The sequence below is a fragment of the Parasteatoda tepidariorum genome, chromosome 11 (assembly GCF_982258835.1).
Source record: "Parasteatoda tepidariorum strain Cologne lab strain chromosome 11, Ptep-v5.0, whole genome shotgun sequence".
In the NCBI taxonomy this organism is placed as follows: domain Eukaryota; kingdom Metazoa; phylum Arthropoda; class Arachnida; order Araneae; family Theridiidae; genus Parasteatoda; species Parasteatoda tepidariorum.
Genome location: NC_141765.1, coordinates 46,029,485 through 46,057,429, shown reverse-complemented (window position 1 = coordinate 46,057,429; position 27,945 = coordinate 46,029,485). Strand labels below are relative to the sequence as shown.

Sequence of the window (27,945 nt, the reverse complement as noted above, 5' to 3'; positions counted from 1 at the left end):
ATGCAGTTTGCTAGTAGTTTAATTCTTTATTCAGAAGAAAATTAAAATGCTTCGTAGCACATAATTTGTATGAAACAAACCTTTGCAAATAATGATTGAATAATAAAATATGATGTTTGGAGCAATACGCTTAAGAACATTCCATGAAGGTAGTAAAAGCGATTTTGAAAGTATGAAAACATTTAAAATTCAAAACTTTTATAGAGAAAGGCATGTTTCTGATTGTCACTTTTCTTTGCAAATGAAAGCGTCTTTCCCATTTAATCAGTTAATATAAATTACAATTTGTACAATGCAATACAACATAGTATGAATCGCTTGTTTTGAGCCTCAAGCACTTGTTGGTTTGTCGCTATCTTTTTCATCTTCCAAAGAGCCTGGTATATCTGAATTCCAGGCCATTCTTGAATGAGGATTGATCGTGGTCCATATTTTCACAGCTTCTGAGTTAGAACAACAAGGTGGCACACTTGTGCCTTCCGGAAGTTCGGCCATGCTGGTGTGAAATGCTATGCATTTAATAATACTTTGTTCTCTGTTTCGTATGATGTCGCGGCTCCTCGAATAAGCGCATCCCACAGCTCCAAGTAGAATGATGAAGAAAGCTGACCCAACTATGAGCAAGGAGACTTCCCAAACTCTGTCTTCTAGTTTGTCTGTTGTGTGCAAACCAATAACTATCATTGTGACACCTACAGTACCCAGAAGCATACCACCAATGAGGCAAATAGTGGACGATGCATACCAGGCCCATTGTTCTCTCTGTTCGCTCATCAGATCTTACCTAAAATTTACAAATGTTATTAGTTAATATAGCTCTATAACATACAAACGTATTTGTACTAATTTTGAAGGGAAAAAAGTTTGGGAACGTTGTTGTAGTTCATTTACGTCGCACTGGAGCTGCGCATTGTGCTATTGGCGACTGCCTGGGAAACTTCCCGGAGGATGATCCGAAGACATGCCATCACAATTCGATCCTCTGCTGAGGGGATGGCACACCCGCTTCAGTAGTCCGACGACTTGCACGCGAAGTCGAGCACTTTACTGTAGAACAGTTTAACGAGGACCAATACCGCACACCCTCGGTCCCTACACAGACAAAACTTTAATCTTGAACTAATAATAGAATACTCGGGAGATATCACTTTTGTCTGCAGCGGATGTTATTTTAATCTTCCCTTACTATATATGTAACTTCGTGTGCATCTTCTATCATAACGTAATACTGAGTTTTTTTGTATACCTATTTCGACAAAAAAATATCTGGACACCAGTTAAGAAATTCTTTATGGTGTTAAAAGACCACATGATTGAAATAGGTTGCTATAAGATATGCACATTTTTACATTCTGTATGAGCTGATGGAGAATGTAATTACTGGTTTAATTTAGTAACTATTGTACGAAAAGTCAAAAAATAGTTGAGATGAAATAATTTATTAAAATTTGAAAAGTATTTTTTGACACCACCTAGTTGAAATAGTGTTAAAAGAAATCTGCGACAAGTTCGAAATATTGAAGGTTTTTACATCGATCGACGACTACGATCAACATCTAAAACTTATTCCCTCCTAAAAATATAGCTTGAAATGTATAAAAGTGGCATTATATGCAGCGCTTATTCCATTGACGTTCTCATGTGTCTGGACCAGAAATTTTAAAAGCATTATTTTCTGAACAATATCTTGTAATCAGTTCTAATGACTTCTTTGCTAATATAAATTGGGTTAAAATTATTTAAATCTGATTATTCTACTTAAAATTTCGCTTAAGTTCATCGTAAGATTTCTTTTTCGGCGAACTATTAATGAATTATTTTCCTGAAATAAGATACACGCATTTTAAAAAATCCATGCTCGCTTTTGACCATAAAAAAACTTACAAAAAATTTTCACCAAATGATTATATTTTAGGTATGGTAAATGTTTGCTCTTTACTATTTACCATTGCTTATGAAGGCATTTGGAAGCATGAAGATCAAAAATATTAGTTGTAAAAAATCGAATTTTTTGATTGAAAGTTGTTCTGCTATTACTTTGGTAGAAATTATGTTTAATGCATTAAATATTTTTTCTATCAAGCAATTATATCGAGACCCAACACTTAATTAAATGTTGAAGTTAATATCCATGAAATTTTTGTAATTGAATGGCGCTGGGGAAGAAAGAATTCTTCACGTGTCTACCTAAGGTTTAAGAAGAATGCAATATCAAAAAGGTAAAACGCAGCAAATGTACTAGGTGCGACTATTAATTTCTAAGACCGATATAATTACTTCGATTTTCCTATCTATCTTTAATTTCCAACCAATTTAATATGCTTAGAAGTAGTCTTCTTCTGCCACAATGTACTATTCTGTACTTGGAAGTTTTAGAAACAATTTTTAAAGCCCTCGTTTGGAATGTTCTTTAACTTTGATATTAGGTTTTTTTTATTTAACCTTTTGACTAAGAATTTTATACACAATTTTCATACTTTTTTCATTATTTCATATTAAATTAATTCAAGATACGTGAAAAACATTATATTTAGCATTTTAATAATTTATGGTTATAAAATGAAAGGCTGTTGTCCTTTTTCTGCGTTAAAGGCAAAATCTTTCAAACACTGCTCACTTCCAAACAATAATTTTTCAAATGTACATTCATTTGCAGTTATTTATATCTAACAAAAACATTTATTTATCATTGAAATTTTCTTTAATATACGAAATTGATAAATCTTTGAATGTGAATGAAAAAAAAAACAATTCAAACTACTTTTTTCGTATTTTATATTTTAGCACAAATTTAATTCCGATAATCTAACAATTTAGTTTAGTAATTAGACTGTTTTTTCATAATTTAAAATATCAAAATGTATTTTTACTTGTAATTAGAGCTTCAGAAATAATATATAAAAGGAACACATGTGTTCCATCTGCATCAAAAGGTTAATGACTTCATCGTCTTCAAACCTTTTATTATTGGGTTTCGGAGTTGCGAAGATCAATTATTTATCCATCTCTTACAGACTCTTTGTTTTTTAAACTGATAAATTTGCTAAACGATCAAGGTTTAAGGGTGTCGAAGACATTAAGTACGTTAGAATTGAGGAGCATTAAAAAAAAAAAAAAATCTTTCTTTACAATCGAGTAATCCTGTGACATCACATCCCCGATTCATTACATCAAGTGAAGATTTCTTCGCAACATATCAAATGTGTTTGTGATTCGCGTGATATTATCATGAGTTAATAGATCTGAAAATTGATGGCCTAACTTTGTTTGAAAATCATATTGTTAGGTGCGGGAAGCGGTTATCAATAGAATAAATTCGAAAGAAAAGTTTAAGAATATAAAGTTTGAAGCATAATTTTCTGTGGTAAAGAAAAACAGTAAGTAATTCTTTCAATTGTTATTGCATATTTTCCGTATATTATTGCATTTTTGGAGGTTTATTTTTCTTGTTTTTTATGAATTGTCTTCATTTCTAAAGCGAATTAAAATATTAATATAAGATTAATTCTTTCTTAAATTGAATGTTTGCTATTGGAGACTATAAACAAATAGCGTGAGTAAAAATGCATGAAAACATTAGAGTCCCGAAAAAATTACGGATTTAAATAAGACGTAAGCAGTTTACATAAATGGAAAAAACACATGCCAATGAGAAAATTTTGGCTTGAAACAACAAAACAAAATGGAGATAAGATCTTTGAAAAAGATTTTCTTAAGACTCAAAATTTTAATTTTTCTCCCATGGTGATATTTTTAAGTAATTTATTACTACAGTATTAAAATAATTATATTAGTTCAAAACAATTTACAATCAATTTATGTTACTAAACAATATTTGGTAAAAACAAATAAAACACTTGAAGAATTTCTTAGAGTTCGCTAACCTTTATAAGTTAGCAAATATACCTAAGATATCGATTTTCTTTGTGCGTCGTTATCAGAATTTAAATTGATACTCGTTGGTTTTCAAGCATCCAAAGCATTCGTTATACTTTGGTGTGAACGAAGTGAGCAGTGTTTCAAGGGGTAGTAAAAGGGAATTCGCGGGCTGTTTTTACGCGAAAATTGCGTGATCTTAATCACGGAAACGTTGGAAAGATAAGGCCACTGACCCATTATGTGTAAGAGGGTGTTACGTAAAATAATACTCATCGTTACCAATCGTAAATTCGAGCGAATAGAACAAAAGGGGCACTATTACTGAATATAAAAATGAGTATTTTTATTTAGGAAATATCGAATAATTTAATAACCAGTGATCGTTTTTCATTACACTCCTGTAGTTTGTTGATGTACACGTAAAAAAACAAGGTCTGGCACTCATGAAATTGTAGCATTTCGCGTCGAAAATGTAGCGCGCGTTTCTGCATCAATGACGTAAAAAAATATTGTTTACACCACTACACAAAATTAAAGTTAAAATGGCAAATGATTTATTTAAGTGTTTAGATAATTAATTTGAATTCAATTTAAAAATCGTACTTAAATCAGTGATTCTTAATCTATTATGACCCATTTAACCCTCTTGCATTATTTCTAGACGCTCGTTACCCCCCTTCAAAAACTGAAAACATTTCTACATCAACATGAAAGACCGAAATCTGGAGAAAGTCAATAACCATATAGTCACTTTAGTGAAAGCTCGAAAAAGTTGTTATGTCCGATTTGATATTAATTTATTCATTGATATTTTAATAAATATTTATTCGATATTTTAATATTTATTCGATATTTTAATATCTGATTAGGATATATTCGGAAAAACATTAGTTTGGGGAATGCTTTGTAAATGTATACCGGGCAGTGGCACTTAATTTTTTTTTTTGAATATCAGTGTAGAGAATACCGAGCAAAGATTTTTAATCTTAAAAGAACATTAGGGTAGAGAATACCGGTAATTATCCCCATACCTGGATGGTATTCTTAACGCTGAAGTATTTCCTAATATATCTTAATCGGATATTAAAATATCGAATAAATATCAGATAAGAACTAGCATATATTTCTGACATTTACCAAGGTGACTATATGATTGTTGACATTCACTGGTGAATGACGACAGTTACCGATTTCGGTGTTTCACAGTAACATATATACTGAATTTAATGAGATTGTGATGATTTCTTATCATGTTTTAAAAATTAAACTACCAAAGCTTAGAAATTTTTAATATACCAATGTTTTCATAGTTTTTTTTTGTTTCGTTTTCAAAATAATTATTTAAGCAAAATAAATTAGTAATGTTTCAGTTTTCAATTATTGGAGAAAAAAAATTGTCCTAACCTAGAAAGTCAGTGTATTATTTTTCACTGTATGTTTAATAATAGATCTAAGATTGTTTTTTCTTCGATAATTCTTAGGTACACAAAGTAGCGCATGAAAAAAAAAAGAATACGCACTCACTTTCAACTTTTTTGTCTATTTTGTTATTTTTATTTGTAGCGTAATTGAGAATCCTGATTTACAAAGATTAATCGACTCAAATGAAAACAATGTGCTAATAATTCTTTCAGCAACGTATGGTTGGTTGGGTGACTTCATTATCATCACCCAACCAATGAGAGGTTATGACCCAGCACTTAGTCCCAATTCTAGGACTCTATCTTTTAATGGCCATTGTAGGAATAACATGTAATTTTGACTCTGTTCAGAAGACGTGGACAGCGCCTGAGATGGTAACCCTCTCTCCAAAATTTCACGCCACAGCCAAAGAGAGGACTTTCAGAGTCACGACAGATGTAACGTGCTCCCTGCTACGCATACTTGCCGGTTGCTTTGTCGGCCACCAGGATCGAACTCTATACCTACAGTTCGGTGTGAGCGATGCCTTAAACGACTGTGACAACGAAACTTCTATGAATAAGGCGTGCACCTTAAAGGCCAAAGTACTGTGACTGCTTTTTCTTCAAATATCTTTTTTCTTTCTCCCCCCCCCCCAGGAATTAATTTCAATCTATGAAATATATTCATATATGAAATGAATATAATAGGAATATGAATTCAATTAAATATGAAATATATTCTCTTGCATATCATCGAAAACTTTTTCAACAGACAAACTAAATGGGTTTCGGACTAAATTTAACTTCTCATCAGGGAGTATAACCTAAACCAATCAGGAAAGAATAACCTTAATTCATTATTTCCTGATGATACAAAGGGGTCTACAGTAGATATTAAGTGTAAACAGATGACCTCATTTCACCTGTAACCTTTCATTGGGAACTACTATTCTAGATTGCTTAGGTCTGGCGATCTGGCTGGCCAACCCATTCCATGAATAATTTCACATTTCATTAAATCATTGACATGATAGCCGAGTGCTGTTGTCCATTGTAATGCAATTAGAATCCACGAAAATTCTAACATAGAGTTCCAAAAACACATCTTTATGCTCACACCGGTAGGAGTAAAATGGTAAAAAAGTTGTACCTTTTGCAATATTATAAATTTGATTTAATAAATCTGATTTATAATGATATCGACCACCATTATATGGAATCAATTTAAACAAACATATAAGAACTGAAATTCAGGCAGATGAAAACATGAAAAGATGTAACATGGGGATATGTAAGTCAATTTCATGTTGATAAACGCTAATAACTAGAATATGAGAGTCCACAAATATGACCTCGTGGAATTTTTCTAAATGATTTATATTACAAGCCTAGTACAGTTATACTACGACAGTATTCCCTTATTCCTTATTCCTGATTTTTAAATTCATTCGACTTTTTGATAATAATCATTTTTATTGCTTTATAAAGGAGAAAAAAATTCTGGTGAAATTACCGTACTGTATTGTAATGCCCTTTCTGGTAAAAAAAAGAAGAAGAAAAATTTGAATCTGTTAATAAAATCAAAATATACGGTATTTAAACCCTTCATTTCATAATTTTTTCGTTCTTACGGTAACAGGTTTACCGAAAATTCTGATTTTCAAAATTATTATTTTTATTACCACACATCTAGGAAAAGTAAATTTAACCGAATAAATGGTTTTTATGCTATGCTCTTAAGTATCATGACAAAATTATCAAATTTTACTCAAATTATCAAATTTTATCACATATTATAAAACCCTATTTTATTTGCCAAAACCATTATCAAAGATCTTCGGTGAAAATTACCGAGATTTTTGGCGTTCCCATATAGCCAGAAACATAAAAATTTTATCATATTCTGGCAGTTTTGACCATGTTTTTTTTCTCAGTGTACATTTACAAAACCTTATGTTACACTCTTAGAAATGTTTAACCATAATATCGATACTTTAAATTAGAATAGGGTAGCGGACAAATTTGCTATAACCATGAAAAAGTGTGAAATTGAACTATGTATCCGTTTAAATTGAGTCATAGTATCGTGCAACTAAGTTTAAGAAGTTCTAAATTATGACTTAACTTAGCTCCATAATATGGTCGAAGAAAATTTGAATATTATCATTGCTTTAAATGTTCCGAAATTTTTGACTCTTCATTGCTAACTGTTCGACTGTTACTGATGAAAATATTATGATAACAAATTTATAAAATGATTAGATAAAAAATTATTGCATTTAAGAATTGCATATTAATGAAACCAGCATTACGTAAACTTCGTTCAACTCCGATTTATGACAAGCCATAAAATAAAATGAGCTTTTGAAATGACGTACTTCCCAAAACACTATTTTTAACTCCAACGAAACTAAAATTGTACTTTAATTTTCTGGTAAGCTGATTATAACTATTAACTGCAAGTCACGTAAATAGTAGTTATGGTAATCTTCTAAGAAGATAGTTTCTAAATGAAGGAAAAACTATGTTTAAGAAATGAATAAATAAATAATTAAATGAATATTAACCATTCACTTATTTTCCTGATATGAGTTCAAGCTATACTTACTAGACTGTGACGAAGTACAATGAGTTAATAAAAATATAAGTGAACTCGCAATTCATCAATAATATTTTGTATTTCAAAATTAGATGTCATAAAATCAAATGAAAAATTATTTAAAAAAAACTAACTTAAACTGTTTATTCAATTTTAAATATATATATATATATATATATATATATATATATATATATATATATATATATATATATATATATATATATATATATATATATATATATATATACATATATATATATACATATATATATATATATATATATATATATATATATATATATATATATATATATATATATATATATATATATATATATATATATATATATATATATATATACATATATATATATATATATATATATATATATATATATATATATATATACATATATATACATATATATATATATATATATATATATATATATATATATATATATATATATATATATATATATATATATATATATATATATATATATATATATATATATATATATATATATATATATACCCTGGACGCGCAACTTTGTGATTTCCTTTTCTAAGTGTCGCTGTCTGATTTTCAGCTTGACAAGGGTATATAAGCCGTCTATGAAAATGAACATACAAGCCTGCATGTGTATGTGTAACAATAAAAATAAATTAAAGAAAAGATAAAGGGCAGGTAAAGTGGCCATTTGAGATTTTTCCTTTTACAGCTTAACTATAGCTTAGCAATATAGTGGCCTAGGCTGCAGTCAGTGTTATCTGTGACAAAGTATATGTAGGTGGCTAAACTTTCTGTTTTATAAAACCTATATTATTTTCTTCCCGCGTACCTGATTTTATGTAAGTGGATATGATTTTATGTAATTGGATTTAATATCTTTAAATAGAAACTTTTTCATTAAATGTATTCACATATCCCATATCATAATTAATCTTTCGTCATTAACAACCAGGTTATCTTAGTTTTAAGGCAAATTAAAGTTTAAATTTTTTTTTAAATTACAAAGAAAACTAATTACTGAATTCAAACTTATGATCAGAGCACTTATTTTGCCTTTAATAATTTCCTTTATGGCCAATTGTTAAGCAAAGTCTAATTTTAAGCAAAAAAGTTTTATTTGATTGGCATTTTTGGAATAAGTTAAATAGAGTGAAAATGTGTAAAATGAATTTCTATAGGATCAATCGCATCCGTTATCATGTTCTAAGCAAAAAAATTGGCGTTTTTAGCTTGAACTGTGAAAAAGGCATGAAAGGAATTCTGTAAGATCATTTGCACCATAAACCACTTTTTTAACAAAAAAAAGTTTGATTTGCCAGACAGTTTTGCACAAAAAGTTATAAATTGAGTGAAATAAATTTCTATATGATAAATTCCACCCTATGTCACGTTTTAAGCAGAAAAAAGAACAATTTTTGCTAAAAATTTTAAAAAGTGGGCGAAATAAATTCTAATAGGTTGGTTGTATCATTTTTAAACAAAAAAGTTTTATTCGATAGATTTAAAAGAAAAATTTTTTTTTAATAAAAAAGTTTTAAATCGAATTAAAAGGCGTATAAGTTTAGCATAAAATAAAGGATATTACCACCATTATTTATTTTTGATCTGTTTCAAAATTGTTCTATGTCTTTTCAAAATATCATAGCAGTGGATAGGCTTGCAACAATTATTAAAAAAGAATTTATTTTTCTCAATGATTGTTGTCACATTAATCTAATCAAAAATAACAAAAGAATAATCTTCGGTCTAAGATCAATAATACTTTTCCTAGTAGTATTCAAGGACAAGTACTCTAAAAGAATTTAAAGAAAGAAAAAGAAAAAAACAGCTGGTTTTCACACGCAGAATACCAAAACAGTGCACATATTCTTGACCGAGTTTCTGGAATTCTTTTTACTTGACTTAGAGTCTAAAAATGTCTTTTTCTTTTCTTAGTTTATCCTTGGTTGTGTTGGTAACGTCTTTTATACAGGACGGAATACTTTTTTTTGCTGCAAAAAAAAATAAAATATTTCGAATTGTTCTAGTGTCATATAATAGTTGTAATTGCTTTTGCAGAAGAACGACTTAGGTATAACAAGATTTTAGCGAAAATGATAATGTTAGAAAATGGCTTTTTACTATTTGCTCTTAGTTTAATATCTCATTAGAAAACTGAAACTCCATGTGAAAATAAAAATACACTGTTGGAATTTCCATTCTAAATTTACAGTATAATAACCAGCAGCAGTTTGTCCATCTACCGTATAACTTTTGCTGACCTTAAAGTTTAAGGTAAAGAACATTTTTGACCTTTACGGTTTAGAAACCGTTTACAACTAGTATAGATATAAAACCATAAATATAAACTATGCGTTTTTCTTTCTTTTTTTCTTTTTTGCCCATTTAGAACTAGCATAGTTTCAAAACTATAAAAAAGAAATTTAACTGGACTTGAGAACTAGGCTTTTCGTTGGGTAATGGGATGGGAAAATGGAAGAGACAAATTGGGGATTGCAAGACACTGGAAACTCTTCATGTGTTAAAGGGAATGGAGGAAAAATTGCGGAGTCAACTCAGGAACTCGATCTCCAGTTCTGTCGATCATGAGACTGACAGATTAGCCCTCTCGGCCATAATACGTACGCATTTACAAGGAACTAAGCGACTACATTAGGTGAGCTTAGTTAGTGCGATAAAATTCTAGTTATTATACCGAATTAGGTGAAAGCAGTTAATAAACGGTTTTTCTCACAGTTAGCAGTTTGATTATCATCTTATTTATGATTATTTGACTGTTTTGTTTGAATATGGTAAAATAATAATGAAATAAATTGTTATTTAACCATTTTTTTCGATAAATTTCTAACAGTGTAAGTGAAATATGAAAAAACTTTGAATTGAGGAACTTGAAAGGTAATTTAATTTTTGCAGTATTGGGAATCATCATTTTCTGTATGTTGCAAATAAAAGAATACCAAACTTTATGCAAGTCTTAAAGAAATAATTATTTCCCAACTTCGCTTTGTAATAAAAAACTCTAATCGCTATTTTTTGATATAATTCATAGAACATTTTTAGTCGTTCGAGTTTTAAAGTGGTATGTTTTTCATTTGTTTTTTAAAAAAAACTCCATTGTAGAAAAAGATTTAAATACTACTTTTTATTATTTTATACTCGTAACACACGAAGAAAAAAACATCAATTGATATTAATATATTTACATAAGTGTTTATTAATACTAATAAATCGTTTATTTTAGAAAATTAGAGGTTGATAAGTATATATATATTTTTTTGATTTTTTTTTTTAAACACGGCATAAAAAGGGTTAATTTTCCATAAGTTGTGATATTTGAGATAATTATCATTTATTGAAATAATGTTTTAAGACTGATCTACAAGGAGAAAAAATGTTTGGAAAAATTACCATACTGTATGGCTGTGATATTTCTGATTAAAAAAAATTCTGGTTAATAAAACCAAAATATGAGGTATTTAAATCATTCATTTAGTAATTTTTCTGTTCATACGGTAACTGTCAACCGGAAATTTTGGTTTTTATAATAATAATTCATATTACCACACATTTAGCAAAATTAAAAAATTGAAAAGTATATTTTACTAAATAAATGGTTTTTATACTATGCTTTTAGATATCATGATAAAATTACCAAATTATACTACATTTACGAAATTTTATTACATATTATAAAACCATATTTTATTGTTAATTTTACCAAAATCACTTCCAAAGCACTTCGGTAAAAATTACCGAGCTTTATGGTGTTCCTTTTGAGCCAAAAATATGGTAAAGTTAACCATATTCTGGTAATTTTGTCCATCCATTTTAGATTAAAATTTTTCTTTTAGAATGCAATTTATTTTTTTATAGAATAATATTTAATGAAGTAAGTGAAAAGGTGGCAGGAACTCAGAATAGCATTTTAAAAATGCCCTGACATATTGGATCTCAACACTAACCTACAGACAATTGAAGGAATGAATGGATAAAAGAGGTATTTACAATAAAAAGAAAATTTTAGTAAGATTGACCTTAATGTGCTTCATATTTATTAAAGTCTGCTTTATGACAAGTAAGTATATTTGCTAATCAAATTTCTCTGGTTTTTATAAGACCACTGAACTAACAAAACATAACTAATTGAATAATAATTTTTTCTCTTTTTTTATGTTAAGTCAACTTTTTTAAACGGAACAATATATTTCGATTATTCTATAGCCAAGCAATAAGTATCTTTGCCACGTTTCTCGCATCATCTCCTTTCACGTCAAGTATATTAAAAACTATCTTTAAAACTTTTTGTATGACAAAACATTTGTGGAATCTCATATTGGGACGAAGCTTCAGTCGATACATTCATTCAAAAATTTTGACATTTTTTAGCTAGAGAACAAATTCAAAAGATCTCTGACTAATGTTTACATCTCATGCAGTTTAAGAATAACTGCAATTCAAAATTACGATAAATCAAATTTTTTTAAACGGAAGAACATAGTTTGATTACTCTATAACCAAGTAATAAGTGCGCTTGCCACGTTTTCCGCATCATCTCCTTCAACGTTAAGTATAAATCGACACTATCTTCGAAATTTTTTGAATGATGAAACAATTGAGGAATCTCAATTTGAACCCATATGCAATGGAACCTCAGACTATACACATATTCAAGAGTTTTGCCATTTGGTAGCTAGAGAACAAATTCAAAAGATTTCTAACTAATATTTAAATCTAATGCATTTTAAAAATAACTATAATTCAAAATGACGAATCGAAGCCTGAAATTTTAGAAGAGTAATAAATTCTAATTTAAAGAAAATTCTTACTTTAGAAGTAATTTGTGTTCATCTAACAAATTTTAAAAATTTAGTGGTTTTTTTAAACGTCGTAATGTTTTTCTTCTTTTTTTACAAAATTGAAAACTCTCAAGACGTCTATTAAATATGAAGCACGTGCACAACTTTTAAGCGTTAATGTTTTTCAATTATGCAATTTTCGTTATTTTTCCGATCCATTCTAAATTACCCTTTTCATCAATTAGAGATATTACAGAGCAGTCTTTGTGGTCAGCATTATCTCAGCAACAACCAGTGCAAATCAATACTAGAAAAAATAAATGTTTAACCGTGATAAAATCACTTACAAAATAATTTTATTTTCTCTTCAGAGCCAAGAGAAAAGTTCGCAGATTAGCAAATAATATGATCGATCAAAACCGCTTATTTCATTCAGTGACTGAAAATGGAGTTGACAACTAACAAAAAAGTACTTCGTTTCTTTTGACTGATATGCTTACAAACTAAGGACCAACAATCTGTGTGATACTGTATTTATTTCTGGCAACCCTATAAAAAAGAATAGAGCACGCGATGCTGACATTTTTCGATGCAACTTGTAGATACATCGCTTTAGTTGAACGATGGAGCAAGTTTCTTACAATAATATCAACAACAAAAAAGGAATAAAAACATAGAAGTACACGCAGGTCCCAAAACCGATTTTATCGACCCTTTCTTTTTATTCGTTTTTTTTTTCAATATTTCTTACTGTTAACGGAGTCATTCAAACTCATTGAAAATGATAATGAAAAATAGGGAAATAACCTTGACGAAGAGTTCTTAGAGTTAGCTTTAGATTTTTGCTACTTTTAGATTTTTACCGCTTCAGATTTTTGTTGCTTTGGATGTATGCTTCTTTTTTGCGATGCATTTCGCATCAAATAATATTTGATATTACGAATCGTAATAATAAGAGCAAAAATATGTAGAATAGCTATGGTGTACGGTTGAATAGGTACTATTACTTATACCCTTTCTTTTAATTTTTTTTTTTTAATATTTCTTAAGGTAAACGGAGTCATTCAAACTCATTGAAAATGATAATAAAAAACTGGAAAATAACCTTGACGAGGAGTTCGCAGAGTTAGCTTTAGATTTCTGCTACTTTTAGATTTTTACTGCTTTAGATTTTTGTTGCTTTGGATGTATGCCTCTTTTTTGCGATGCATTTCGCATCAAGTAATATTTGATTTCACGAATCGTAATAAGAGCAAAAATATGTAGAATAGCTATGGTGTACGGTTGAATACTATTACTTATACCCTTTCTTTTCATTCGTTTTTTTTTTTTCAATATTTCTTACGGTAAACGGAGTCATTCAAACTCATTGAAAATGATAATGAAAAATAGGTAAATAACCTTGACGAGGAGTTCGTAGAGTTAGCTTTAGATTTTTGCTACTTTTAGATTTTTACTGCTTTAGATTTTTACTGCTTTAGATTTTTGTTGCTTTTGATGTATGCTTCTTTTTTTGCAATGCATTTCGCATCAAGTAATATTTGATTTCACGAATCGTAATAATAAGAGCAAAAATACGCAGAATAGCTATGGTGTACCGTTGAATACTATTATAAAACAAGGAGTACTGGTCTGTAAAAAAATTAAAAACCAATAGAAAATATTCATTAAGAATTTTTCTTACTTAATTCCCCCTTTTATCGCTTTTTCAATTCATCAAGCTGGAGAATTTGTAAAATTTTCAAAAGCAATGCAAGCTGCAGAAATAAAAAAATAAAAGAAGTAAAAAAAAATTTTTTTAGATTCTTAGAAGAAAAGTATTCGCACAAATACTTTAATTAACATAAGTAGAATGCTTCTCTTATGTGTTTTACATGTTTTGTTTTTGGTTCTTCGTTGTTCAATTGTTTGTTTTTGTTATGTTGCTATTTCATTATAACTCACTCTACCATTGAAAGCTGAAAAAATAAAAGTTGAATGTAGATTAATTAATATTTAAATAAATTATAATTTTTTCTTCTCTATGCAGAGAAAAATTGTTCGAAATTTAAAAAAGCTGCACTTTGGTGATCAAACATTTTATACGTACTACTATTGATAAATATTAAAAGAAAGAATATTAAAAAAATATTTTTGCCAAATAAAATTTAATATCCCAAAAATAATCCCTGATAGCTTGTATGCATGTCATATGTATTATGTTTGTATCAAATAAAGGAATTTGGGCAATAATGGGTCAATAGGAGAAACGTTTAAACAAGTATTAGCCAAATATTGCTAACACTTGCTTAAACAAATTAAACCTTATTTAAATAATTAAAATAGGAACCAAAAAATTTGAGTTTAATAAAAGTGGTTTTACAATTCACACAAATTGATCATATAAAATGCCTTGAAAGTAAAAAACTATGGTAATTTAAAATTTATTAATGCGAATTTATAAAATTTTTCTCCTCAAAAGGTGTTTTTCTTTTAAATGGCATATCAGTTGTTCAATATCTTCTTTTTCTACACACCGGACCATATAGTTCTATTGAGATACGATATTCTTAAATCCCATAAGTGGTATTTTTGAAGAGGTATCGATGTTCAGTCTGTTTGTTGGCAGGGTCACAGGAACTCTGTCAAATATCTATGGGATGTAGGATGTTGTGTGAAGAGCAATTGCATATCGGCAATCTTTTAGCATTAAGGCCTATGTCTTTAGGGGAGTGAGAGTTGTTGCTTCAAAATGCTGATCAACAGCCTCATAAACCATAATTTTGATCCGTTTTGCTCTTATTTGAGCATTGCTTATGTTCCAATTACCTTATCTTAAAAGTATGAAATACATAGACTACGGTTTTTATCATTAAGCCTATTATCTTTGAAGAAATCTCACTTTCTTGCCTATAACTTTAGTTTTAATCATATATACTATCAATTTATAATAGGATCTAACTTAGTTTTGAAGTAATATGAAGAGGAAAAAGGAATTTTTTTTAGGAATGTCTTTAATGAAGTATTTTTACAATGAAGTGAATGAAAAACACTTTCATAAAAGATTTATTATAATTTGTTCTACAATAGAATTTAAAATTTTTTTATGATTTAAAAATGTTGGATTTATGTTTTATTTCTTAGTATTCGTTTCACGAGTTCATCGGTTACGATAACTTCATAAATTATTTGACCACAACTATGGAAGCAAACTATAAATAATTTTTCTTTAATGAAAGCTATGATGCTGAATATTATTGTGAAACTCTCCAGAATAAATTATTCAGAAACAATATAGAAATAGATAAACAAACTCCGTTAAAATTAACAATTACTAAATTAAAATTGTTGAATACAGGTTTAATCTTTTAGCACTGGATTTACGAATTCATTGCTTATAACTTTATAAATTATTTTACCACAACTATAAGAGCAAGCAAGAAATATTTTTTTTCTTTATTAAAGCTATGATGTCGGATGTCATTGTGAAACTCTTCAGCATAAATTATTCAGAAACAATATCGAGATAGATGAATAAACTCTATTAAAATTAATAATTACTGAATAAAAATTGTTGAATTCATGTTTTATCTTTTAATATTCAGTTCACGAATTCATTAGTTACAATAACTTTATAAATCATTTTATCACATCTATGAGAGAAAACAAGAAATATTTTCTTTCTTTCTGAAAGCTACGATGTCTGAAACTGTAGTAAAACTCTTTTGCATAAATTATTCAGAAACAATGTAAAGATAGATGAATAAATAATTGAAAAATTTGAATCAAAATACAGAAATTACATCGCTTTTTCATTAAAAGTAAATTTTTGTAAAAATTCCGAATTACAAAACTTGTACGGACTCTATTGAAATGTTATTGTTGTACAAAATGCTTTTTTAATATACCATGATAAAATTGGTTAAATATGGGGAAATATTTTTGAAAATAATTATAAAAAAAGTATGTTTCAGATTTGGTTAAGTAAGAGATGAACATCAGTTTACATTTAGGTATGTTAAGTTTAAAAAAAAAGATGATAGCATATATTTTATAAATATAAAATGGAATTTAATGTGGGTAATTGTTTAAAATAAAATATATTAACAGTACAAAAAAAATTTCTGGAAGGAAATTATCAAATACAGGGTACAGAAATAAAGCATAAAAGTTCTGTAGTAAAATTAATAGATTTAAACAATGGTTATTGATTCTAAAAATATTTGATAGAAAAAAATAAAAGGTCTTTATAAAAAATATCTTAAAACAAAACTAAGTATTTGAGCCTTCTAGCAAACCTTATTCAGTCATTTAGTTAGTCAAAAAAGTCATCTAAAATTTCGTTTTTTTTCTTTAGTTTCCATAGTTTTTGAACCAATAAAGTGTCTAGCCTACTGCTAATGGTTGTAACGGATGTTATTTTTGCAAGAAATGCGTAATCGATAAATGCTGCCAAACTTTTAAATTTCTCATTGAAATAAGTATGAGTTTACGAATCTAGTAATTCGAGTCGAAACTCACTCACAGAGACAATTATTAATATTTTCAATAAAAATCAAAGTTACCATGGGTACCTAAATATGATTTTCAATTTACCTTTTTATTGCTTGCACGATATATTTTGTTACCAAAGTGTGGTCATTAAACGATAGCAACATCGCACGAGTTTCACATATTGATCCATCTGTTGATTCAATTTCTATTAATAAAGTATACATAAAAATGAAATACAAGTTTTTGACTGCCTTGTATGTTAAGAAAGCTCTAATTTCCAAATTAATTTATTAACTTGGAGATGAACTGTATGTCATTAAATATTTTTAATGTTATTGGTTTTTATATTTTACGAATAATTCACTTTTTCTAGTATTTTACTGTTGCATTTGTTGCCTTAGCTTTTCGTTATAGCTGTTTTTTTGAAATAATTTACTTTAATTCACAATTTATAAATATATTTGGCACGAGAAATGTAAAATACAGTTTTCATTGCCCCTATTATCGTTAGCTAATCGTGACCAACATGAAATTAAATTCATACATATTATTTGTGTTTTGTTTGTGGATTTGTACATAATTATCTATCTTCGTTATGTTAATACATGCTCAAATATGCTCGCTTTAATTTATGCAACTGCTATCAATTTATTATGAGAGTAGAGTGAGACATTTGGTTTTAAAGCCAGTTCGACCCTTTCTTTTGAAAAAATTTTTTTCTATTTTTTAGCAGTCCTATACTTATTTTATAATTGGGAAAACCACAGTGAAATTTTAAAAACTGGTTTCATATGTTTGCATAATTTAAAACTATGCGCATTTTTTTAAAAGTATGAATTGAAATAAGAAAAATGCACAGCTTTTTGCATTGACATGAGTATGCAGGAAAGTTTTGTATACTAAAGAAAAGCATGGTCAAAAATACTGGAATACGGTAAAATTTACCGTGTTTCTAGTTTTATGTCAGCTCCAAAAAGCCCAGTTATTTTTACTGAGGTGCTTCGGTAATGATTTTGGCATGATTAACAATAAAATATTATTTTATGATTTGTGCTAAAATTTGTTAAATGTGGTAAAATTAGGTAATTTTATCATGATTTATTAGAGCAGTGTTTCCCAAAGTGTGGTACGCGTATCCCCAGGGGTACGGGAATAGTTTAGCGGGGGTACGTTTCTTATGCGAAATATCTTACAACAAATGAAAATTTTTCTTTTTTTAAAAACAAAGCTAGCCATGAAAATTTATGACTACGTATTTTTCTATTGGCTATTTTTAGCATAGTTAACAGTTAATAATTAGTAGTGTCAACAGCCAGTTGTGATTTTTAACTTTTGTGCAATTTTTTATAGTAAAAAATACATTCATGTTTTAATTAGTGGTACACAGCGTTACGAAAAATTTAGAAAGGGTACACAAAAGTCATAAGTTTGGGAAACACTGCATAGCAAAGCATAAAACCATTTACTCGGTTAAATTTACTTTTCAGTTTTCTATTCGTTGTTAAATGTGTGTTAATAAGGTCTACAATTTTGAAAATTAGAATTTCCGGTAAACCGTTACCATAGAAATAGAAAAATTACCAAATGAATTTTTTAAATATCGTTTATTACAGGAATTGTGGGTCTGCTTTTTTCTACCGGAATAGTTTTTACTATACAGTACGGTAATTTTATCAGAATTTTTTCCTCTGTGTGAACATTAAATCGCGTTTTCTCTTACTTATAGAAACAATGGTTTATTTAATTTGGGTGCCATTACAAGTAGGATTTTTATAATTGCTTTATAGTTTTTCTAATTGATAAATACAAACTTTAAAAAAAAATCTCAATTTAATTCCTTGAGAATTTCAAACGGAATTAAACAAATGTTAATTAAACAGATATTACATGAACACTGTTTTGAGAAAATGCTTTTAAAATTAACGATATTTCTTTACCTGTGTCAATGTAAAATATGTGTAAAAACTTGACACAACGAATTTTTAGACTTCACCTTAAGTTTCGCTGAAAACGGCTATTTAGAATATCACAGAGAAAAAGTATGGTCGAAATTACCAGAATATGGTAAAATTTACCATGTTTATAACTCTATTGGAACACCAAAAAGTTCGGTATTTCTTACCAAAGCATTTTGGTTATGATTTGGGTAAATTTAACAATAAAATAAGGTTTCTTAATATAAGATACAATTTGGTAAGTCAGATAAACTAATACAAAATTGTCCTAATGTTAATTTTTCAGTAAGAAAAAAAAGTAGTTTTCTTTTCGTTTCTACAGTTTGATATTGTTATACATCTCCTATATTTTAGTGAATCAGTTTTTCTTGATTATGGTTATGAGGGTAGTTTTATTCATTGATCAAAGCATGCAAGACTTTTTTTTTAATTGCTAGTTTATGTTCATGCTATCTGAACAATATATTATAGCAATTTAATTAATATGGGGTAAAGTAGTATTAGTGCTTAAGGGAATTTCATAACCATTTAAGTTTGATTTTCATTTGTGATATGACTTCAATATCAATTTATGTTAACTTACCACTACATTTAACTAAATATGCACCATCGTTAAGCAAATGAAAACAAGTAAAAAAGAGTAGAAATGTATAATAATGTAAATAGAGTTAATATAAATAAAGTTCAATACAAATAAAGTTCAATTTAAATATTGATAATAATAAATAGATCCATAAATAGAGCTTAATTTAAATATTGAATTAAAAATTGTAACCGAAATTAACTCAGTTAAAAGTATCAAAAAGCTCTACTAGAAAAATAGGTCAAAATCTTTTGATGATAAGCTTTATTCTTTTCTTTTTTAAAATTTTTTAATCTAGAACTGAAGACCGTATTTTGTTAAGTCATGTAGAATTTAAAAGTTAAGTTGTACCCGTCTCCTCTTAGAAAGAATGATAACACTGGGGAACAAATGTTTTGCTGCATTTATACAAATACTTGATCTTGCCTGATTTGGGTGTGGTTATTTCAAACCTGAAATTAGTTTTTCTCATAAAAGAGCAGATTTTTAATTACATTTTTAGTCTATTTTTTGTCGAAATGTGCAAGTTTAGCAGCAGGTGGGCTCATAAATGTTGTGACAAGCTACAATGGGAGTTAAGGCACATCTTCAGGATGAATAATAGGAAATAATTTCCACAAATGTCGTCATGCGCGGTTAAGAACACTTCCTTATGATGACCAGATCAAAAGCACACGAAGAAACAATTCATAATTGGGAAGCACCCAGGGTGGCGTGTGACGACATTTCTGGTCATGAATTCCTATGCAATTTTATTCCTGATGATGTGTCCTAACTCCCTTTGAAGTTTGTCGCAGCATTTATGCAACTTTCTGTTTTATATAATGCTTTTAACACTTTTATTGCAGCAATGACACGCCTTTGTCTCACCCTGTGTGCTTAGAATTCCCCGCAGCACTAAAATTGAAACAAAACTCAAATTTCTTTAAAACTTGCTAATTTTACTTTAAAAAATAAAAATCAATAGCAATCAATAACTATATTCACTAAGACAACAATCGAGCACAGCGAATATTCCTGAAAGACGAGTTATCTCGTCCATCTCGATGAAAGAGTAAAACTTGTACATTTCGACAAAACATAAACTAAAAATGTCATTTAATATAACTGAAGATAACCAGCTATACAAAAGTGTTTAAGATCTGTTAAAAAATCTCATGCAATGGAAAACAAAAAATATTTTATTCCTAGTGTAATTTACATATAAAATTAAAGAATTAAACTTATGAATTGTTTTATAAATTCAAAGTAAGATTAGCTTGCGCTGCATTGTTGTTGAACAATTATTTTTTAAAATCATAAATTTCCTAACTAATAAACCGATTTCTTTAATTACTGACAAGTGAACTTTAAATAAATTGAATAATATTCGTAGATTTTCATTATGTATAAAAGCAAATTACATCTAAGTTATTTCTTTAGGAAAAAATATTTTTTGACCGTCATTAAAACATAATATATCATATGAATATGAGGTGAGAAAGAAAAGGAGTGACATATGCGTCACGCTTCTTGTTACTTTCGAACGATCGATTAATATTGTCAGAATTGATAGATGTTGTTTTATGAAAGTGAATGAAATTTACTTATTTTTAGATATTTTTCGAAACATAAACAGTGATTTCGAACACGTGTTGTCCTGAAAAATATTCTTCAGAAAAGAATTGAATTACTTTCTATAGATAACTTAAAACATATCAAATATTCTCAAGAAAATATTTAAACATAATTATTATCGATACTCAATAATGTCGTCATTATACAATAACATCAATTTTTTGCTATCAATGTAAGAGAAGCAGATTTTATGAAAACTTTTCAGAGTTAAATAATAAATAAATATGCTATTCTACGCTGAGAAAATAATTCTGGTAAAATTACTGTAGTATATTGACATTTCTGGGGGGAAAAAGCCATAATTCTGGTTAAACAAACCAAAATATACAGTATTTAAATCATTCATTTGGTAATTTTTCCGTTTCTGTTGTAACAATTTTACCAGAAATTCTGGTTTACAAAATTATAGTTCCTATTTCCATGCAAGTCTTAAAAAATACAAAATTGAAAAGTAAATTTAATAATATAAATGGTTTTTATGCCATGCTGTAACGTATCATGATAAAAATTACCATATTTTACCACATTTACCAAATTTTATCGCAAATTATAATTTTTTTTACCAATTTGTTACTTAAGCATTTTTATCAATTTTTTATTGTTAATTTTACCAAAATCATTACTAAAGCGCATTGATAAAATGTACTGAACTTTTTGGCGTTCCCATAGAACCAGAACTATTGTAAATTTTACCACATTCTGGTAGTTCTGAGCATACTTTTTTTTTATCAATGTATAACTACAACTTTGAAATTGACATGTTTATTTTTTGGTAAATAAGGATTGTTAACTGTTATATCTTCCTGCTCAGCTGGGTATCTCCCGTTATCTTATTAGTTAAGTATTTCATATAAGGCACGTTTTTTAAAAGATTTCTCATAAGTGCCTTTAGCTTGTTAAACTATTTGTTTCGAAACGTCCTGCGTTTTTAAAAACTACGGAGAACTATGGTAGTGGATAATTCCCGATGGAAGAAACTTTTGGAGACAGTCTTCCCAAAGTCAAAATTCTTGATGATCCCATCAAAAAACTTTGATGGTTTATGTTGGTTTCAGTGTGATTCATGATGGTCCAACATCATTTTATGATCACCATCATCCAGCATTTTCCATTATGTGTTCATGGGTTTTGATATGCCACCAAACTTCCCTCATTCCACGATGGAAAATACTATGATGGTTAACCATCAAGAGAAGTTTGACTCTTATGGACCAACAATCCATGATGGTTCCAACTATACATTTCCATGATGGTTCAAGGGGAATTGTTGATTCTCAGGAATAAACCATCAAAACAATTTTTTTTAATTTTTATGTTGGATCATCATATTTCAGTCCGAATTTCTACATTGTAGAGATGGGGTCTCATGATCATTCTAACATTTGATTTCTAATATACTATGAGGGAAATTCATGATGGCTCATAATGGTGCAACAATGCATTTCCACGATGGCTTAATAATAATTATTGTTGGTTCTGCAGGAATATACCATCAAAACAATTTAGCTTTTTTTTATGTTGGCCTATCGCAAATCAGTCAGAATTCCTACAATGGAGTAATGGTGGCTCATAATCGTTCCGACATTTGATTTCTAAGAAACTATGAGGAAATTTCCGATGGTTCAACAGGAACAAACCATCAAAACAAGTTGCTATTCCTATGATGGACCATCATAAATCAGCCCGAATTCCTACATTGAGGTTATGGTTACTTGTGTTGGTCACAATCAAAAATATAATGCTTCATGATGGAATTATTGATGGCTGCCATCAAGATTATGTTGGTCCATCAATGGAAAACCATCAAAAATTTTGGTTTGGGTTGACGTGCAACAGTCTATAGAGCTACAGAGGAAGAAAAATTGACAATTTTCCAAGTCCCCATCAAAATGCTAGCATTAAAAATACAAAGTTTGTATGTTTATAGCGAATTAAAAATAACTCGTTATATATTATATATAACATATTTATTATATAAATATATTATATATGATATATTTATGCCGTATAAGTTAGAAATACTATGCGGAAAAGGGTTAAATGATAGGCATTTTTATTTTTTTTCTGGTATTAATGTAGAAAAGTGCAAAACATATATCATTTAACTTAATTCCTGGTGGGTGATCATGAGTTAAATTATCTTCCTCCTCCCAAAAGGAAACTTTTGAAATGTTTTTGAAAAACATTCCGCGCGCTTCACAACATTACGCATTTTTATTGATCAAATATCTACCATACCCTCTTTTTTCCGCTTTTTGACCACTTGACAGTTTACTATTGAATTCAACATTTAGCGCTTCCAATAGCGTCATAAGCTATTGTACTTACTGTTTTTTTAGTTATTTATTCTACTATTTTAAAATTAAATATGTGTATTTGCTTATAAAGACAAGCTATCTATAAAGGCAATTTCATTGATTATTGTGTATTGTCCTTTTAGCGAACTCTTACTGCACATCTTTTAACTTAGAAATGCTCTGTTTCAGGTCACAGTTGCTAATGAAAATGTTCGTATACATGAAAGGGTCAAAGAGAGATTTTTAAATTATACAAACTGTGTATAAAATTAAAAACTGATTAAAATTTTAAAAATATTAAGATTAAAAAACTAAACAATTAAACTTATTGCAAGCTCTTTTGCTTAAAATATAAGGTTAACTTTTTTTTCCTTATTTACTTCTAAAGGAGATGAACCTTGGCAAATTATTTCGTTTTGGCTCCTACCAAATTAAATTTGCAATTGACTTTCTAAATTATATCAAATATGTTTTTCCGCTAGTGAAGGCTCCCTTCCTCTCAATATGTAAACTAGGTTTTTAATTTTGCGTAATTTACGCCTCTATAAGCACATTTTTGATTCGGAAGAAACTTTTTCATCAATCAAAAATGAATTATTATTAAGTTTTATATAAATTTTAGTAGTAAATATGAACAGATTCCGAAATTAAGTTGTAGCAAATATTAGTACTTTCTTATTCTTTCCATTTATCTCTTAGCGAATATAATAGTTACTAATTGTACTTTTCTTCGTTTAATTTTCAGTAAAAAACTGATGATTACTGTTTACTGACAATATTTTTCAAAACAAATGAAAAATAATATCGAAATAGTCGATATATTATTTAAACAATTAATTTATTCTAATATGCATGAGCAGTGAAAAAGGTGAAACATTTCCCTTAAAAGCATATACTCGTGCTTAGTAATCCGTGAAAGATTCTTTTGTGTTTTATGTACTGAAACAGAACAGTTTGAATACAGAAGGGAAATATAATGTTGATCAAATTTTAGAACTTTTCGGCCCTGGGGGAAAAAAAAGCATTTGCCAAAAAATGCCAGAATATGGTCAAATTTATCGTGTTGTGGCTCTATGGGAAGACCAGAAAGCACGGTATATTTTACCGAGGCACTTGGATAATGATTTTGGTAAAATTAACAATGAAATATGATTTTATAATTTGTGATAAAATTTGGTAAATGTGGTTACTTTATCATGATACCTAAGAGCATGGCAGAAAAACATCGTTTCGGTTAAATTTACTTTTCAGTTTTGTATTTGTTACTAAACGTGGGGTTATAAGATTTATAATTCCTTCCTGTAAGCTGTTTCCACGTGAACAGAAAAATTATCAGAATGAATTAAATGAATGGTTTCAATATCGTACATTTTGGTTTTATTAACCAAAATTAGGAGTTTTCTTTTACCAGATATGTAATTATCATACAGTACTATAATTTTACCAGAAATTTTTTCTCCATGTAGCCTTAACTGTAATTTGTCCGACTGAGACTTCGTTTTTGTTTTTTTCTCGATTAAATAATAATTTACGACCCGCAAAGGAATGAGTCATCAAATGAAGTCGTTATAAATCTACATAAAGCAAGACATGACATTCTTGACGAAGAAAATTTCCATGAAAAATATTAAGAAATCGAATTCTTAGTATTAGTGTTTGAAGGAACTGGTCTAATAAACCTCATATTTAAGGAAAGTCTTATCTTAACTTTATCGTGACTTAACTTTATAGTAACTTAACTTTAACTTTATTTAACTTTATTTAACTTTATCGTTAACTTAAACTTTAAAAACATTCTCACAAATAAATAAGTTCCATGATATCGTGCAAATTCGTTAACTTAATAATGAGTTAAATTAAACCCTACTTCTCTTTAGCACGCCATAATATCGGGCAATTCTCATTTTTAAGATGATATGGATATAATATATCTATAATAAAGATTCAACTAAACACTTTACTGAGGTTCTACAAATTTGTACCAAATTATACACAAGGCACTCCGAAATTTTGAATAGAACACGAAGAAAAAAATCTGGTAAAATTACCCTACTCTGTGGTAATGGCATTTCTGTTTTTCATTTATTTTTAAAAAAAACAAGAACTTAATTTTGGTTAATAAAACCATAATATACGGTATTTAAACCATTCATTTGGTATATTTTCTATTCATATGGCAAAGGTTTTCCAAAAATTCTGGTTTCCGAAATTATAACTCGCATTACCACCACACATTCAGTAAAAAATAAAAAACTGAAAAGTAAATAAAATGCACAAATGGTATTATGCCTTGCTCTAAGGTATCATGATTAAATTCCCAAATTTCACCATATTTGCCAAACTTTATCGCATATTATAAAACCATATTTTGTTTTAACGAAATCATCACTAAAGCACTTCGGTAAAAATTATCAGCCTTTTTGGCGTTCTCATAGAGCCAGAAACACGGTTAATACTACCGTATTCTGGTAGTTTTGACCGTTCTTTTTTTCTCAGTTTAGCTGCAAAAAACATTCATTTATATATCTTTTTAAACATTTTGGTGAAATCTACAGAAATTAAATTTTAATAAAATATGATCAGAGGACCTTAAATGTGAGTTTTCTTGGAAAACATATAAAAACAAAATCCATACTTTTTAAAAGATTTTTTGTATTTTTGAAAATGACTTTTGTATGACTTTTGAAATTTTTAAAAGGATTTTAAAGAAGTTGATTTCCACAAAATTTTTTTAGATAAATAAACTTTAAAGTTTCCACCGTGTTTTCCAAGAAAAAAAAACACAAAGTTAAAAAGGTAGATCTGAATTTAATTTTTTCGACATGGAAGAGTGTATTGTGTACTTAAAATGAATATTCTTCAGGAATAATTTCGGTATCAGTGTTCTGTATTCAGTTAAAGCAGTGGTTTCTGAACTTTTCCAATCAGTGCTACTCTCTATAAATATCATCCTCTTCCTTAAAGTGTTGAATATGCAATAAGAATTAAAGCTTTATGGAGCTTTTATGAAGAAGTCGCGACCCCAAGGGCATAACTAGTTCGGAAACCTCTGAATAAAATAAAATTACATAACCCTGCACTGTAAAAATTTCCGGATCTAATTACTGCATTAAGTACCGGCACTTCGATTGCATCATCTGTGAAAAACATTTTACCGTAAAATCCATTTTTACAGTAAAATATTATGCCTTAATTTTTATACTATTATTTTTTAGAATGATTTTACCGTAATTATTGCTGTAAAAATTACGATATATCAGAATTTTTTATTCTGTTACATTTTCTGGTAAAAATGGATTTTACGGTAAAGAATACTGGGCACCTAAGTGCCGGTACTTTTTACCGGAATTTGATCCGGAATTTTTGCAATGTGTAAAAAAGAACTTGCGTTTAATAGGTTATGTAAATAAACAGTTGTGATTAATCTTTTTGATGATAAGTGATTATTTTTACCTAATGAACATGAAAAAAAAATCCGTTCAAGTCTTGTACTTTTTTGTAATGAATTTTTTTAGGCGATATATATAATATAAAGAATATTGAAGCTAAAAAAAAGTTCATAAAAAATATATTACGCTTTTCAATTTACCGAAAATATTATATTTTTTTAAAAATGAGGGAAATTTCAATGGATATATCAAATTATAAAAACACAAAAATTTGCTCTGAGATGATTCTAAAAATAGTTAAATAATTAACTATTTAAAATTAAAAAAATTAATGATACTACATTTCATAACATAATTAATTTTATGTTCCAATGTTTTTTAAATAAATAATTTTTTACAACTCATTAATTTATATTGATAAAAACAATCACGGTATCATAAAGAAAAATAAAATAAAACATCATTTCATTTACTTACCGGTAATAATGGTCAGTAAAACATTATAATCCAACTTTATCAAACAGATTAAGTAATTCACTTTTCTTTTCCATTAAACACGAACATCCCATATTCTATCACCAATTCATTACCTTTCAATACATCAACGCGCTTTGCTTCAGTGAAAATTCAAGAGTCTCTCAGTTTCGCGCCACAGAGAAGAGCAAAAAAATATTTTGTGACGATCAATTTCTCTATTACTTGATTTTCATCGTTGTTGTCACTCTCTCCGGAACTCTTGTCGCCAAAACTTACGCCAAATTTTCCCGCTTTTGGGATTCACAACAACAAGATAAATGAAGTTCCACTTTGTAAAGAGTACTTTCATTTCAGATTTATAGCTCTATTAAATAGAGAACGGCGCACGAATATGCTTAGATCGTTGTAGCGAGGTGAGATAAAAAGGATTAATTGGAAAGCTGTTATTTTTAAATAGG

General features: G+C 28.5%; 1 protein-coding gene across 1 annotated transcript; it reads right to left on the bottom strand.

Moving 5' to 3' along the window:
• Positions 1 to 11: 11 nt before the first annotated feature.
• Positions 12 to 27,691, bottom strand: LOC107445713 (uncharacterized). The gene is made up of 2 exons (XM_087155206.1): positions 27,488 to 27,691; positions 12 to 784 (listed from the first exon to the last, which is right to left on the bottom strand). Exon 2 carries the CDS (start codon positions 772 to 774, stop codon positions 331 to 333), a length of 444 nt encoding a protein of 147 aa, XP_087011332.1. The 5' UTR covers positions 775 to 784; positions 27,488 to 27,691; the 3' UTR covers positions 12 to 330.
• Positions 27,692 to 27,945: the final 254 nt, after the last annotated feature.